This window comes from Guillardia theta (genome assembly GCF_000315625.1).
Source record: "Guillardia theta CCMP2712 unplaced genomic scaffold GUITHscaffold_156, whole genome shotgun sequence".
Taxonomy (NCBI): domain Eukaryota; class Cryptophyceae; order Pyrenomonadales; family Geminigeraceae; genus Guillardia; species Guillardia theta.
In genome coordinates, this window is record NW_005434518.1 from 1,865 (window position 1) to 11,999 (window position 10,135).

At 54.7% G+C, this 10,135-nt stretch overlaps 5 protein-coding genes across 5 annotated transcripts; 2 read left to right on the top strand and 3 right to left on the bottom strand.

Annotated features, from left to right (window-relative positions):
* Window positions 1-261: 261 nt before the first annotated feature.
* GUITHDRAFT_119729 (hypothetical protein) lies at window positions 262-1,999 on the bottom strand (the record flags this gene model as incomplete). The annotated part of the gene is made up of 9 exons (XM_005820981.1): window positions 262-272; window positions 320-389; window positions 452-496; window positions 592-639; window positions 791-856; window positions 1,151-1,270; window positions 1,330-1,458; window positions 1,781-1,931; window positions 1,977-1,999. The coding sequence occupies 9 exons, from the start codon at window positions 1,997-1,999 to the stop codon at window positions 262-264; spliced, it is 663 nt and encodes a 220-aa protein (XP_005821038.1).
* A 1,080-nt stretch (window positions 2,000-3,079) lies between these two features.
* GUITHDRAFT_147463 (hypothetical protein) lies at window positions 3,080-3,720 on the top strand (the record flags this gene model as incomplete). The annotated part of the gene is made up of 5 exons (XM_005820982.1): window positions 3,080-3,187; window positions 3,325-3,396; window positions 3,458-3,478; window positions 3,549-3,617; window positions 3,667-3,720. 5 exons carry the CDS (start codon window positions 3,080-3,082, stop codon window positions 3,718-3,720), a joined length of 324 nt encoding a protein of 107 aa, XP_005821039.1.
* Window positions 3,721-3,798: 78 nt separating this feature from the next.
* GUITHDRAFT_166304 (hypothetical protein) lies at window positions 3,799-4,841 on the bottom strand (the record flags this gene model as incomplete). Its single annotated transcript, XM_005820983.1, has 3 exons — window positions 3,799-4,039; window positions 4,090-4,476; window positions 4,761-4,841. 3 exons carry the CDS (start codon window positions 4,839-4,841, stop codon window positions 3,893-3,895), a joined length of 615 nt encoding a protein of 204 aa, XP_005821040.1. The 3' UTR covers window positions 3,799-3,892.
* A 1,788-nt stretch (window positions 4,842-6,629) lies between these two features.
* GUITHDRAFT_155846 (hypothetical protein) lies at window positions 6,630-8,433 on the top strand. Its single transcript, XM_005820984.1, has 6 exons — window positions 6,630-6,650; window positions 7,421-7,462; window positions 7,518-7,547; window positions 7,574-7,706; window positions 7,968-8,041; window positions 8,331-8,433. The coding sequence occupies exons 1-6, from the start codon at window positions 6,645-6,647 to the stop codon at window positions 8,370-8,372; spliced, it is 327 nt and encodes a 108-aa protein (XP_005821041.1). The 5' UTR covers window positions 6,630-6,644; the 3' UTR covers window positions 8,373-8,433.
* Window positions 8,434-8,837: 404 nt separating this feature from the next.
* On the bottom strand, window positions 8,838-9,966 carry GUITHDRAFT_119732 (hypothetical protein; the record flags this gene model as incomplete). Its single annotated transcript, XM_005820985.1, has 3 exons — window positions 8,838-8,901; window positions 8,956-9,750; window positions 9,815-9,966. The coding sequence occupies 3 exons, from the start codon at window positions 9,964-9,966 to the stop codon at window positions 8,838-8,840; spliced, it is 1,011 nt and encodes a 336-aa protein (XP_005821042.1).
* Window positions 9,967-10,135: the final 169 nt, after the last annotated feature.

The window sequence follows — 10,135 nt, forward strand, 5'->3', positions numbered from 1 at the left end:
TTCTTTGCTCTCCTGTTTTTCATCCTCTCCCTCCCTCCCTTTGAGCCAGCCCGCCCCCCCCCCGCCTCCGCCTCTCATTTTTTCATTCTTCTCCTAAAACTTCACCCAGGAAGGAGAAAAAGCTCATGACACGACGATGGCTGCAAGGAAGCTTTGTCAAGGGCGGGTGAATCGAACATCTCATGTTGAGATAAGAAATCAGATCAAAAGTGTAAGAAAACAACGACTTGTCATGTCAAGGAAGAACATCAACAATCTCCTTCAGTATGGCTCTGCTTCAATGTCAGAGCTGCAACCTTGTATGAACTTCACCTCTCACCTCTCAAACCCATCGCGAGATGTTGTCTCTTGTCATGACAGAAATTAACATCATCTTTCCTCAGCTTCAACTGCAGAGAGGAGACACAACATGTCACCAAACAACATGTTCTTCATTGACATCTTCACTCACAATCCCTCGCGTGTCCCTCTCGCCCTCGACTTCTGGCTTGATATACTGCAAAAACACATGGTTTAGACAACAGACGGATCCACCATCATCACAAGAAGCGGCTCATCAGATCGTCATCAACATGCCTCTTGTTCCTTCACCTGCTTCGAGTATGCAGTCTGCCATGTGCTCTCTTTCGCAGCTTTCCACTGCGATCACAAAAGAAGTTAGAGATGAGGGGAGGGAGGAAGAGGGAGGGAGGGAGGGAGGGAGGGAGGGAGGGAGGGGGAGTGGGTTAAGGGCCCGTTCGTTAGCATCTCCTTCCTCTCCATCTCGTTTCGCTTCTCCTCTCTTCCTCACCTCCGCCTTCTTCTTCTCGAGCAGGCTGCTTCTCTCATGCACCCCCTGCGGGATGTTCCTGTCCACCTGACACATCTCAAGGATCAGGACCTGCGGGCACATAGAAAGAAGGGAAGGGGAGGGAAGGGAAGGGAAGGGAGGGGAAGGGAAGGGAGGGGAAGGGAAGGGAGGGGAAGGAAAAGGAAGCGAGGGGAAGGAAAAGGAAGGGAAGGAGAAGGTAGGGATACAGCACAGCACAGCACAGCACAGCACAGCACAGCACAGCACAGCACAGCACAGCACAGCACAGCACAAATACAAGAACAATCATCTTCTGTCTCTTCTTTCACCTCCTAGCATCGCTCATCGACACCATCTCACCTTCGTCACGCCGCTCCATAGGACGGTATCAACTCTCTTGGGCCCCTGGACTTGAGAGATGGACAGGTCGTAGGTCGATATCATCTGCCTAGTCTCCTCCTCTCCCTCCCGCTGCTGCCCCTGCCTCTTCCCGTCAGCGCACACGTGCTCCTGCTCTTGTTCAGACGACGTCTTCTCACCATCTGCACGTTGGACACGTTGCCGATCGTGGTCGGCTTCTTGTTCGCGTCAGGGTCAGCAGTTCTCGCGATGAAGTCGGCTTGAGTTGTTGTCCTCATATCCAAGGGTTGCCGCCCGTGATTCGTCTCCTGCCCAGTTCCGTCAAGGTAGGGAGGAGGAGCGGGGAGATTGAACGATAGCGCAGTGGCAAACAGGAGGGAAGGAGGGGAAGGGACGGGAGGAGGGGAGGACGAGGAAGGTGAGGATGGAGCCATGAAATCCAGAGGGACGAGAACAACAATCAGAACTGGAGGGAGTATATGATATGGATACCATACAGCACTTGAAATTTGAGTCTGATAGATACAACACATAGCACTTCACATTTGATCCCTCCCTCCTTTGTATCCTCCCTCCCTCCCTCCCATCCCTCCCTCCTTGCTTCTCTTCAATTTTTAAGTTCTTTCTCACCTTAAGAGCATCTCCATACTGATTCTCCACCCAGTTTCCGACCTTAACGCCATTGCTGTAATGGTTCTGGTGGTCGGAGATGCCGATGCCGTTTGTTCCGAACCTCACCCACGTCTCTTGATGCACATACGCCATGTCGGTCGTCGAAGAGCTGAGAAGGAAAGAAAAAGTCAAATGTCAGTGACAATGAGGTTACATCTTCTTGTGGGTTTCCTGCATGAATACCTCATACAGTCAAATGATGCTTGTCCTGTTCCCTTCTCCCGCATTGCCTGGCTGCCACTCTCCAGCTGTTCGCTGATATGCCCTGCTCTCTCCACTCCTTTCCTTTCCTTCTCCCCTCCCCTCCCCCTCCCCTCCTCCTCCTCCTTCCCTTCTTCTTTCTCTCTTCTTCTCTCTTCTTCTCTCTTCTTATCTCTTCTTCTCTCCTCCTCTCCCTTCTTCTCTCTTCTTCTCTCTCTGTCTCTCTCTTCTCTCTCTTCTTCTCTTTCTTCTCTCTCTTCTCTTCCTTCTCTTGCCATTCTCGTCCATTCCATTCTTCTGCATCACACAACTGACAACGTTCGAACTACCCCACCCCCCTTAAATTGTCATATATGAATATACCCGTCCTTTCTATAGTCTTTGTGCTCTAAATCTATGGGTAAGAGTACACCCCTACCCCCATCATTTTGGACCCTATGACCTCCAGACCTCCTCGCCCTGAGTGATACGTGAAGGAGAAAGAGATGGAGGCGATGGCGATGGCGACGAGAAGAAGATAAGAAGAGAAGACGAGAGAAGATCAAGAACATTCTGATGAACATCCTCTGATGGGATCGACAGCTGCAAGCTAGGTTCGATCCCTGGTCACCCTCGCACACATACACCTAGGGCGGCAGGAGAGCGTCCCGAGGAAGGCGCAGTCTTAGGACCTGCTGAACGACCTGTCGTGTCACTCTACCGTCATCTTGTCTCAAACATCGAGCTGATAGCTCAGAATATCAGCATGTCCATCCCCTTCAACTTCTCGTCCTCCTCCCTCTTCAAGGCGCCCGGCGGAAGTGCGGATAAATCCAGCATGCCCGTCTCAAACTTGTTCAGTGCACCAACCAATGCTCCTCTCTTCTCCGCAGCTACGTTTCTGCTGCAGCACCTACGACAGCAACCACAACCCCCCCTGCCCCTGCCCCTGTCCCTGTCTCTGCTCCTGCTCCTGCTCCTGCCCCTGCTCCTGCTCCTGCTCCTGCTCCTGCTTCGGCGGCTGCCCCTGGTCTTGCTCCTGCTCCGCCTCCTGACTTTACAGCGGCGAACGCTCAGATGATTCAGGCGATTCAGGAGTGCTGCAACAACATCGCCAAGAAGCTGGAGCAAGCCGCTGAGAAGATCAGAACCCACGACCAAGGCGTGAAGAGCGATTCATACAACGTGAGCATGGAGAAGTAGATGGAGTGAGGTAGAGGAACGTGTGCATCAAGAGAGTATGAAAGCGAAGTTGGAGGGGATGGGGAAGTGGAGGCTGGAATGAAGAGAGATGGTGAGACGATTCTAAAATGGGCATGCAGATTGAGAAGCTTGAGAAGGAGGTTGTGGAGCTGAACAGAAAGCATGATCACCTTTCTACACTTGTTGAACAGGTTTGTTTTCCCTCCTTCTTCCTTCCAGACTGACATGGACGTGTGTGTCTGGTGACGATAGCTCGAGTACGATCACGCGAATGTAAGGACGAATTCGTTTCCCGGACATGCATACGAGTCGTGACAGTTGACAGGCTGTGACTCGGATTCAGTGTCTGCTGCAAAACGCTCAGGAGCGAGTGGAGGCGTCTCATCCCCTGCAGCTGCATGACCGAGTGAAGGTGTGATCATGTGATGACAACATGATGAACTCCTGATATTCTTGTGCAGGCTAACTTCCTATCCGAGATCCGTAGCTTGCAGCAGGCAATTGAGTTCAAATGAACGTATTGAACTTGTTTCATATGTATCCAGTATGTCAACCCAGCATTTGATAGGCAGATGATCCCTTTGCAGTTCAGCGATGTTGAGCAAATATTTTATTTTCTAGTTTTTTTGAAGTTTTGAGAGATTTTTTTTGGTTTGGGGTGCATCAGCACAAGAATACATGGAGCGTTTAGAGGCCGACGGAAGCGAGCCACTGGGAGAAGGTGACCTCGGTGGCGGCACGGAGCTTGAACGCAAGAGCTCCGTCCTTCTTAGCGAGGGCGAAGTCGGTGGCCTCGAGCTGGCGCTTGAACTTGGCGAACAAATCCTTAGCCTCCTGCAAAGAGCGTGAGCAAGAGAGTTAGGAGACAGCAGCGGGAGCCTGACCTGGGATCCAGAGGCCTCGTTGATGCGGATCATGGCCTTGCGGGTCTCGTACATTCCGAGGCGGAGGGCGGTGCGAGAGCGATCCCACTCGTTGTTGTTGATGTAGTCCTCGACGGACTGGAGGCGCTTCTTGCTGTCTCCGAGGATGCGCTCGTAGATTCCACGCTCAGTGTCGTTCATCTTGGACCAGATGCCGGGGCCGGTGAGGCCGTAGACGTCACCGAAGGGAGCGGACATGGCGCCAGCACCGAAGTAGCTCTGCTTGGGAGAGTCTCCGATGGAAGCAAAGGCAGCAGCGGGGGCGGCAACAACCGCGGCAGCAACTCCCTTGACCATGGCGCGACGGTCCATCTGCATGGTCACATCGCACGATCGGGTCCTGAGTCCCTGGAAGAGAAAGGTCAGAATCTTCTGGAAGCGTGACGAACGGCACATGGATATGGAACATCAGAAACCTAGAAGTCTGAACAGAACACACAAACAAGAATCATCATGTAGCCACTGTCACTCCAACTTATCATCATTCCAGCAAGCGTTTTCACATATCATCTCCGCGCACAACATCACAAAACCCCGGGTCATGATCCCAGGATCCGACCAACTTGCAGACTGCAGTGGAAAGCGCGGGAGCATCGAGTACGACAGGGGATCGCAGCTCGGATCCTGCTTACCTTGCCAGTGACGACGGGAGCAGGGGAGAACGCGGAGGCAGAGGCAGCGAGAGCAGCAACGATCGAGACGCGAGTGAACATGGCGAGGCCGATCCGCAGGCGAGCTCAGGCTCTTCTTTATTAACCCGTCACAAGGCCCCCCACCCCCACCCAGCAGACTCCCCATACCCACCCCTCGCTGATAACCCCCTCCAGCAACCCCACCCCACCACTGAAATTCGATTGTAATCCTGCTTACTACCCCTTGTTACCCCTCTCGGCACACAAAGTTTGCCTACCCTACCCTATTGACGATCGCACCCGTGGAAGATGCACCGGTACCGTTCTTCTTGATCCCTACCCACCCACCTCCCAATCTCTCTTTTGGCTTTGCAAAGAGTACCCCACCAATGGAGGCAGCGGCTGCGTCAACTTCTACCCTCTAGTGAGGAAGTTTTATATCAAAGGGACTAACACAAACCCCCCATGCCCTTTGCTGTCGCCCCGCTGTCAATTTTCCAGATTTTACTCAATATCAGGGGGTAAGAGATCACTTAGCTAATAATTTTGATTAATAAAATTAAGTGAAATTGAGAACCCACCCCTCCACCCACCCTCCCTACGACCAAACACCAACTCCAAATCCTCACACTACCCCCTAAATCATCACAAAAATGCATAGACCCTAGGAGGGTCATCACCTCTCCCTGTTCTTCCGACTACCCCCACCTCCCCTACTCCATCGGGTCTCTTCTACCCCCCACCCCCTTCCCCGCGTCATATAAATCTGAAACCTGTACCAACGCGACCCTCGAACCTCGTAACGTATGTAACGCTTTCAGCCTCAGGCGCCGTGTTGCAGTACGTTAGGGTCAGTAACCGTGCCGCCGGGCCCGAGTCCGTTCAGTGACTAAGTTACAGTGCGGCCTCTTCAGCGGCTCCGCGGCCGGGCCGGGCTCGCCGCCACATCAACAGCCATCAGTGAGTCAATGAGGGCTCCGACTCGGCCGGGCCCGGGGCTCAGTAACTGAGCCGGCCCCGGCATCGGGGAGTCCGACGAGCGGCGGCCGCCGGGCCGGCGCCGCAGTGGCCCCGGAGTGCCGCAGTGCGGCACCGTCGGTGGGCCCGGATGCCCCCCGGATGACCATCCGGGACAGTAGTAAGGCCGCCCCGGCCCGGCTGCCGGGCCCGCGGCAGCTGCGTGACTCAGGCCCAACCGACACAACTTTTGCTCAGCAGTGTTGAGAGATAGTACCCCTCCATTTGACCACTATAAGAGGGGTGATATGTCTCAGTGCAACCCCTTCCTATTATGCACACCTCAGTTCATGTACTCCACCCCCCTCCATAGACTACCCTACCTACAATTATCCATGAATTAATGAGTCAAAGAACCCCTACTTGAAGTACCCACCCAGGAACGTACCTCTGGATTATCCACCCCCTTTGTACTTTCTTTTTGTCCCCCACCCCTTCGCCTAACCACCCCTGACTGAGCAACCAAAATCTGCAGACCACCCCAGCAAAACCACCCCCACCCACCAAATCCATCAAAGTAAGGCAAAAGTATGACCCACCCCTTTTTGGACTACCCTCATCACCCCTGTCTGACAACCCACCCCTTCACTTAAAAATGTATCCCACCCCATCCCATCCTGGCAGGTATATTTTTCCCAGACACCCTACCTTTCGACCTGAAGACTGCTCTGCACAATACCGGTACACACATAACCGGTGGTAAGCTAGTACTACCGGTACTCTTCCTAAACTTGTTTGCTGAGGACCCGTCTTCTCCTCTAATTGAGTACCCCACCTCTAGAATGTACCTTACTACCCAAGACTCACATCAGACCCGCACCCCACTTTGACTACCCCCTACCCCCTGCAATTGTGTGGGGGGCCATCATGCCGGTGAGCGCGGAGGAGACTGGGATGGGCGGGGAGCGAGGGAGGGGAGGAGAGGAACATGGGGAAGAGGAGGAGGAGAGGGGATCATAGGAACGAGGAGGAGACGAGAAAGAGCGTGGCACTAAGAGGATCAGGGGACGAGAAAGTTGCGAAGAGGCATGTAGGGAACAGTGAAATGTGGAAGTCTCAAGGGCGAAGAGGGAGGATCGGATGAAAGTTGGGAAGCAGGATGGCAGATAGGCTGTGACCCCACAGACTGCAATGGAAAGGACAGGTCAGGCAGAGAGATAAGTGCAGAGAGAAAGGAAGGACACTTGTAAGGGAGATTGATGTAGGCGAGTTGCTGACTACGATGCTGACGAAGACGAGTGGGAGGAGGAGTTCAAGGAGGATGAGGTTGAAAGGATGTAGAGTACAAAGGCAATCGACATAGTTGGGAAGGGTGACAGACTAAAAGATGAGATGGATCAACAAACAGGTCAGGGATAGTATGTCCAGACAAGAGGGAGGGAGGTAGGGAGGGAGGGAGAGGTATGGCATTACGGGTAAAGCGAATGCATCTGTATAGATACTTGAGATGACATGACATGACATGACATGACATGAGATATGGTGGTGGTGGTGATGATGATGAGGATGAGGATGAGGATGAGGATGATGATGAGGATGATGATGATGATGATGATGATGCGGCAACAATGTGAGATGCTGGGACGTGTGTGGCGTGCAGAAGGCAAACAAGCCTCAACCCCTCTCTGAACCTTCACCAGCAGCAGAACGAGGAAGATGAGAAGGGCTCAGGCTACATCCCTACGGTGATGCTAGGACCTGCTTCCATGGCGGCTGGGAGTGGCTGACATGGCGCGGCAGATCAAGGACATCACGCTGTTCGGGAGGAGAGTGTCGGGCGGGAGGACGATGGGGAGGGAGCAGACATTGCCTGCAAGGCTGTGATCGAGAAGCTCAAGGCCTGCCGGGAGAGGAACCCGACCAACCCCTCTGCCTGTGCTGAGGATGCGGACAATGTGATGGAGTGCCGAGGAAGCTTCTTGTGCCCGGGTCTGTCTCTCCTCCTCTTCGCCCACTCCTCCTTGTCCTTGTCCTCGTCGTCGGCCTCCCCCCTCCCCCCTCCTCCTCCTCCTCCTCGTTCGTCTCTTCCTCCTCGCCTGTCTCTCCTCCTCTGTTCCTCATAGGTGTCCTCCTCTTCCTCCTCCTAATTTTGCTGCCTGCCTCTTCGCCCCTTCAACACTCATTGCTCCCCCGCCTATGCCTCCCCGCGGTTTCTCCCTCCCCTCTCCTCCTCATTCGTTTCTCCTTCAGCTGTGGCAGCCGCTTGGGTGAAGTGCATGGAAGCCAAGGCCAATGGTTTTGTGTCCGAGTGCGACAGACAACGGGTAAGATGGGGCGACTGCATGTGCTCTTGGCGGGAGTGATGGAGGGAGAGTGAAGATGAAGTTGAGTGTTGACTTCAAGTGCATGGTTTGATTGTGATGGGATGGGTAGCATGCTCGGATTATGCTGCTCCTGCTCTTGCTCCTGCCCCTGTCTCTGCTCCTGCTCCTGCTCCTGCTCCTGCTCCTGCTCCTGCTCCTGCTCCTGCTCCTGCTCTTCTCTATCTCCTCCTCGTCATCCTCTCATTCTCCAGCTTCCTTCGAGTTCTCCTACTCATCTCAATGACCGCAGGAAGCTCTGAGCCACTGCATGGACTGCAACTCGACAGAGTGATACTCTAGCGACAACCCACCCGCTCGAGGTCTTGTGATCGCAATAAATTTTTACTCAGAAACAGTTGACAAGGGTCGTTGTCGAATTTCCTTCCCCTACACTGTCCTCCTCCTCTTCCTCCCCTACCACCTCGTTGCAACGGCTCTTTCTTCATCGTCAATTTTTCTATCTCAGCAATATTTGAAACATGCAGCTTCTCCTTCCACTCTTCTTCTACTTCTCTCCTCCTCCTCCTCCTCCTCCTCCTCCTCCTTCTTCCATACTTCGGCGTCATCGAGCTTCCTCACACAAACGAGTCCTCGAGTCGCACCTGACAGGAAACAGAGCAACCTGAAACCCTCGACGCTGCTCGTCGCATCCCATAGGAAGGGGTCACTGATTGTCATAAATTACATTGTTTGCCATGAATAAACATTAAAGTTCTGCTGCGAAGCCCAGACGCCTCCCTGCTAAGTCCAGACGAGCTCAACGGCTGAGAACGACTTGCGCTTTTCTCCTACATGTGCTGCTGTTGGCCATCACCCGCGGCCTGTCAGCAGCCCATGTCAGCCACCACCCACCGCGTCCTCAGCGTCACCCTCACCTGCTGCTCGTGCATGCGCTGGAGCCCCTGCAGCTGACGGAGGCTCTCGAGCTGCTCAAGGGGTCAGTCGCCATGAAGGAGGAGGAGGAAGAGGTCCTAGCCTGTTGGAGGGGAGGGAGCTCCGGCATCAGCAGGCTCCGCGCCTGACCGTCCTGCTGAGTTCCGACTGGCGGGACTTTCATCCCAGGGAAACTCGCTGCTCCTTGCTGGAGAGCGAAGGCAGGGACCTGCATGCCACCAGCCACATGCGGAAGGGCGTGCGCTGACCCGTTGGAAAAGGACGAGGAGACGTCGGCCTGCGGCATCATCCTCGCCATCTGCTCCTGCACTGCCCCATGGTTGTGGAGGGAGAAGCCGGGGAGCTGCGCCGCTTGGAAGGAGCTCAGCTCGAAGCCTCCGCCAGCCCTCACATGCGAGTCCAGCATGCCAGGCTGCCCCTTCACCTCCATGTAGCTGCTGTTGCCCGCAAACTGAGCGCCCATCACCTGGGTCAACGGGAGGCCGCCCGGGGCCTGGGGGACGAAGTACTGGCCCTGAGCATGAGGGACTTGAGGCGATCCCTTGACCTTGTGCTGCCCCCCTGAACTCTTGGAAGTTGAAGCCTTCTTGGGCTTGGGCTCCTTGGGCTCCTTGGGCTCCTTGGGCTCGTGCCCTGACTTGTCCGCCTTCGTCTTCGGGGAGGGCTTCGCTCCGGTGGAAGTTCGTTTCTTGGCTGGGGGCGCCTGAGTCTCCTCAGGAAGGTTGGCAGGAGGATCCATGCCAAGATGCTGCCACTTCTGCTTCTTCTCAGGGAGGCTGGAAGGGAGCACAGCAGAGTCAGAGCCATCCCGCCAGGTCGCACAGAACATGCATGGCTTACAGGTCGGTACAGAACTCAAGTTGGTCAGGGTACTCGGAGACACAGTGAGGAAAGTCGTTGTACTCGAGAACTCTCCTCTTGTCTCTGGCCTCCCGCAGAGCAAACGCCTTAGACGTGACCCAGCCGATGAAAGTCTCCGTGGCCTTGGTCATGAGGAACGCTGCGTCGTTGGACAAGGCGGCGACCCTGGGAGGAGACGTCAGACATAAGAGAGGGGGGAGGAGAGGGGAGACCAGATAGAATGGGAGAGAGAGAAACAAGAAGAAGGGGAGTCAGGGAGGGAGGGAGGGAGGGAGGGAGGGAGGGAGGGAGGGAGGGAGG

Coding starts and splice junctions, on each gene's coding strand:
- GUITHDRAFT_155846 (XM_005820984.1), top strand. Junction 7,707..7,967: donor AGGAAGCTTCTTGTGCCCGG/GTCTGTCTCTCC, acceptor TTTCTCCTTCAG/CTGTGGCAGCCGCTTGGGTG. Junction 8,042..8,330: donor CCGAGTGCGACAGACAACGG/GTAAGATGGGGC, acceptor CAATGACCGCAG/GAAGCTCTGAGCCACTGCAT.